Source organism: Cyprinodon variegatus, unplaced genomic scaffold (assembly GCF_000732505.1).
Source record: "Cyprinodon variegatus isolate N-32 unplaced genomic scaffold, C_variegatus-1.0 Scaffold1821, whole genome shotgun sequence".
In the NCBI taxonomy this organism is placed as follows: domain Eukaryota; kingdom Metazoa; phylum Chordata; class Actinopteri; order Cyprinodontiformes; family Cyprinodontidae; genus Cyprinodon; species Cyprinodon variegatus.
In genome coordinates this window covers 53,109-58,134 of record NW_015152274.1, presented here as the reverse complement: position 1 = coordinate 58,134, position 5,026 = coordinate 53,109, and the positions used below count along the sequence as shown (strand labels likewise).

The 5,026-nt window shown below is 41.7% G+C and overlaps 1 protein-coding gene across 1 annotated transcript in view; it reads left to right on the top strand.

Annotated features, from left to right (window-relative positions):
- Positions 1-5,026, top strand: part of LOC107104625 (sodium- and chloride-dependent taurine transporter-like) — a 36,753-nt gene that overhangs the window by 23,272 nt on the left and 8,455 nt on the right. Inside the window, exons 7-9 of the mRNA XM_015404665.1 lie at positions 263-397; positions 881-984; positions 1,118-1,242. Of these exons, the coding sequence (XP_015260151.1) occupies positions 263-397; positions 881-984; positions 1,118-1,242 (364 nt within the window). The remainder of the gene's footprint in view (positions 1-262; positions 398-880; positions 985-1,117; positions 1,243-5,026) is intronic.

The window sequence follows — 5,026 nt, the reverse complement described above, 5'->3', positions numbered from 1 at the left end:
CGTACTGTTTGGGAGGCGAAGCGGTGGGGGGGAGATGTTCATGTTGCTGCAGTCTGCAGTCTGACCGCTAGATGTCGCTAAAAGTTACACACTGTAGCTTTAAGTAACAGATTCTAATAAAAAAACAAAACCTTTTTTTTGGAAAAAAACGAACATCTGTAATGGAACCAGATATACTGGGACAGCGATGTTGCAGTCACTTCGAAAGCTGAGAGGTGCGTTCAGTATTCATGCTTCTGCTCGTCTGTTTGTTCTGCCTCAGGTGGTTTACATCACGGCCACGTTCCCATTCGTCATGCTTATCGTCCTGTTGATCCGTGGCGTAACTCTGCCAGGTGCTTCTCAGGGCATCAAGTTCTACCTGTACCCTGACCTTGAACGCCTCAAAGACCCAGAGGTAGGTTCTGCCCTTTGTTTTATGAATGCCTCTTTACTAATTTACTGAGAACTTCCTAGTTGGACGACGCATGTTCTGTGTTTTATTCTGGGTTCAACTGAATGTCAATGAAGTTTTTTCAGAGAAATTTAGATACTAGGATATTTTAATCAACTAAAGTTATTAAAATTTTTCATTATTGGAGTTATAACCCGGTATTTTATAGATGCAATCCTTGTGAAATAATCATAAAATTCTTGTTTAATGAAGAAGTATGCTGGTGAAGATTCTCAGTCATTCCAAAAAAGTTAAACAATCCACTGGACTTTGATTCCAAGTTTGAAGCTGTTTCGCTTCCCATCCAGGAAGCTTTTTCCAATTCAAAACGATTTTTCAATTCAAAATTTTGAATTGAGCAGAAAAGCCAAACAGCAGCATGTAGTTAGCAGGCGGCTCCTTATCAGCAGGCCTCAGCCTCTCCGTCCCTCTCTCCTTAAACGGCAGGTGTGGATCGACGCCGGCACTCAAATATTCTTCTCTTACGCCATCTGTTTGGGCGCCATGACGTCTTTGGGGAGCTACAACAAGTACAAATACAACTGCTACAGGTGAGTCGTCAGTTTTCAGGGGGAGGGTGGGGTGTGGTGTGGTAGGGGAGAGAGTGGGTGTGGGGGAGGGGGGTGTCACGGGATCCTTGTGTGTTCATTAACAAATCCTCCTCATGACATATGTGTGACATAGGGACTGTTTGCTGCTGGGAGCCCTCAACAGTGGTACCAGTTTTGTGTCTGGCTTCGCAATATTTTCCGTCCTGGGCTTCATGGCACAAGAGCAAGGGGTGGACATTGCTGAGGTGGCAGAGTCAGGTACGAGGGTTCTGTAAAGGCGGCAGTGATGGTGGGCGCTGCTTCCTGGTTAATTAATTAAATAACAGTGATTTCCAAAGAAAAACAGCAACGAAACCCAAAAGAGAATTAGCGTTTGCGCTCATTTTCGAACTTGAGTGCCAATTTAGCAATCTAAGGGGTTCCCTGATTAAAACACAAATGACGGCATCGGAATATGGAAGCTTCCGCAATCAAACACTTCTTGACAAAAGCAGAGTTTTTTTAAAAGATGAGAACCTATTTGGTCGGTTTGTTCGCGCTCCTTTAACCATGCGAGCTGACGCAGAGGGAAAGATAAAGTTCTGCTGGATCTTTTGTTGTTTTTTTTTTTTTTGTGTTTTTTTTTTGAGGAAAGCTGCTTTGGGATAGTTTACAGCACGTCTTGTGCCAATGCCATGCTTTACCAGCCGAGGTTTGGTTCCCCTTTCCATATGTTTGGTGTTCAGCAGCCTGAGGCCTGTGGTGTTCGGGGTGGTTTCTATGGATACGTTCACACAGTAGCCTTAAGTGACCCAAATCCAATTTTTTTTATTTTTGCCCATATGCGACATGTATCTGATCTTTTCATGACAGTCTGAACAACTCGGATCAGATTTTTTCCATTGCGATCCAGGCCACTTGGCCATGTGGTCCTCAATCCGATACAAATCTATTTTTAAATGCGACCTGTGGCTAAACAGCCAGGTCGCATTTATCCGACCTGTACGCCATTAATACCCGACAAAGGTCACTATTTTGCATCTTGCTACGCAGAAGCGGGAAAAAAAACAAAACAACACCCATGGCGGACGATAATGCGGAAAGTGTATTGATGTTTAACTGTATTGAAAAGATTGTGTTTTTAAGGTTGGGAAATATCGCTAGATGCGCGCCATGTTTACTTCCGTTACCACAGGACACGTTTGCTCTACTGCACATGCGGGACTTGCGTTGTATGAATGCAGTCCACACAGGAGATCACATAAAAGTCGCATATATTTGGCAATGTGAAAGGCAAAGCAAGAAAATCTGATTTCTTAAAAAAAATCGGAATTGAGCATTAAAGTCCTAGAGAAATCATATGTAAATATCAAATCATTATGGCTCAAACATTTATATAAATGTACTCTTTAGATGATATTCACCCAAAATCTAGAAAATATCTGTTTAAAAAACACCTAAATTCAATCAAATCTTGATTCATATGTTGCAGCTAATAATGATAATGGCAGCTAAATAAAAAATGGATGACGGAGGAGACTCGTCCACGACATTCCGACACTAAACTCTCCTCCTCTTGCATGTTTCCGCTGTCCATAGCGTTCCTTGACAGCGTCGTTTCTAAGTCACCAATTTAGTGCTACTTGGTCCCAATGGAATTTCCAATTGGGACCAAGTAGCAATTGTTGTGGCAATATTTCCCGCCACAACAATTCTTCCCGCTTGATAAATGACCAATCATTCACTTTATTCACTCGTGTAAAGTCGTGCACAACTCGGAAGAATTCGGAAATGCAACGGTTGGAACGTCCGTTTCCCTGCGACTTTAAGGTTGGGAAAGATCGCTGGATGCGCTCCAGGACTACCATCCATGTTTTCTTCCGTTAACACGGAGAACATTTGCTTGTGATGTCACTACGTTCTCTACTGCACATGCGGGACACTTGCGTATCAATTCAGTTCAGACAGCAGATCACATACACCTCGCATATATTTGGAAATGTGAAACGCAACGCAAAAAAATCGAATTTCCCCCCCAAAAAATCGGAATTGAGCCTTAAGGGCCTGCAGTGTGAACGTAGCCTATGATTGGAGCTGTTGTAGGGTGACCAGCTTTATCCTTTTGCCAGTGGATTGGGGTCATGTAGCCTAACAACGAAGCTAATTAGTGAAAACTAGAACCCCAGATTACTGTGGACGTTTGGTCTCTTTGTCTGAAAGAATCACGCAAGGATTTCATTTTATTATCTACTTCTGAAGACAAGGGTAGAACCCTGATGTTTCATGACTTATTCTGTGAATCGACAATGTCAAAAAAGGTCTTAAAAACGTCAATAGAGACGGACGACTACTTTGTTTGCAGGAATTTGTTGTGCTGTTTTCTTTCAAATGCTCCCTACTTTGATTATTTAAACCTCCTTGGTGGCACGCTGTTTAAGAAGGAAACATTCACGACTTCATAGAAAGTCTTTTTCTTCATCAACAGGTTTTTAAAGCGACACACAAAGTCTCAAGATAAGCCAATAAATTTAGCTTAGCAACGCTTTCTCAGTTACGCAGCCAGTCAATGCTAACGTTGGGCAGTTCTGTAACGCTAACCTGCGTTAGCGTTGGCGAGTTAGCTGTGAGGTGTTTGTGAGACAGGCACAGATCCACAGATTTTTACTGAGAACAAGGAGCTAAACAATGTAGCCACCAAAACAGAACAGACTTCAGGAAGGAAAGTTTGAAGCTAAAAGTTAGCATCAAGTGTTCAGAACAAACAACATGTAGCAGCTAGATTTTGAAGTCCCAACGGCATTAGCTTAGCATAATTGTTTAATTAGCTTTAGTTTATTTAGCTCATGATTGAAAGGAAAATGAAAGCTTCTAAATATCTTAACACATCAGCAACACTATTCTTAGTGTGATGCTTTAGAGCTCTGGGAGCGTTTTTCCTCTTAGGGCCGGGGAGTTTTCAGTCAACGTGGTGTTTGGTTGGATGCCTTGTCATAATTTGCTACCAAATGGAACATCTTGATATGCCCAACTATCAGCTGTGATGCTGTTCTGCTGTTCTGGCTGCTTCCTTGTTCCTCACTGCAAAAACTGATTTCAAAGGAAGAAAGATTTCTCTAATCGGTGTATTTTCCCTTAATTTGAGCAGGTAAATAAGCTGATCTGCCAGTGGAAGGATGATCTTGGGCTTAAAGAGGATTAAATTATGGTCTTGAAGGGAGATCATAGAGAATATGGCGTTCCGGGCATACACTGTACGAATTTTTTCAATCATTGGACGCAGCTACAGATCACACTGTATGACGAAACTGCAGGGTTTAAAACAGGGTTTCAGCCGGTCATTAAATTATCACTTTTTAAATTTAGGCCTGAATTGGCATTGGAATTCATTAAGTCTCATTATTGTGGCATTTAAAATTCTTTATAAAAAAAAAAAAAGGTTTATAAAAACAATTTTGTCAGATATATCACAATATATTTGCATGGAACTGCTTCCGGTTGATCTTAAAGCCGTATGTTCAGAAAAGAAGCTCGACGCGGAGAAGAAGCTAGAGAATGAGGAAAATGCTAATTGCAACAAAAGTAGCTGGAGACATGGCTACAGCCTGTCGACGGCAAAGATGAAGGATTCTGCCGTGTATATATGAGAGTCATGGGTACTTGTTGTTCACATTGAAATTATTCCTGAGAACATTAAAAGAACATTAAAAAGCATTAAGTTAGTTACAAATTCTTTCAACCCTGTAAAAAAGCTCACACGGTGATACCCAACACCAAGATGCTACGACCAAAAACCACTCGGCTCCGCAGCTACTCATATCTTGGTTTATTGTTGGATTTTTAATGTCACGTCGCTGGCTGTGCTCAATGGGATAAAATGCTAAACTGATGCTACCAAAGTTTGCACTGCATGTACACTACACAAAGCACGATCAGGCTGAAAGTTGGCCCGATCGAACAAAAATTCTCGTTCGGCTGGAAAATCGTAACCTGACTCCGCCAGATGGATTTGCTCCGCATATCCATCTGGAAACCTTCCGTTGATGTAATTTTGGGAAGGGGCGAA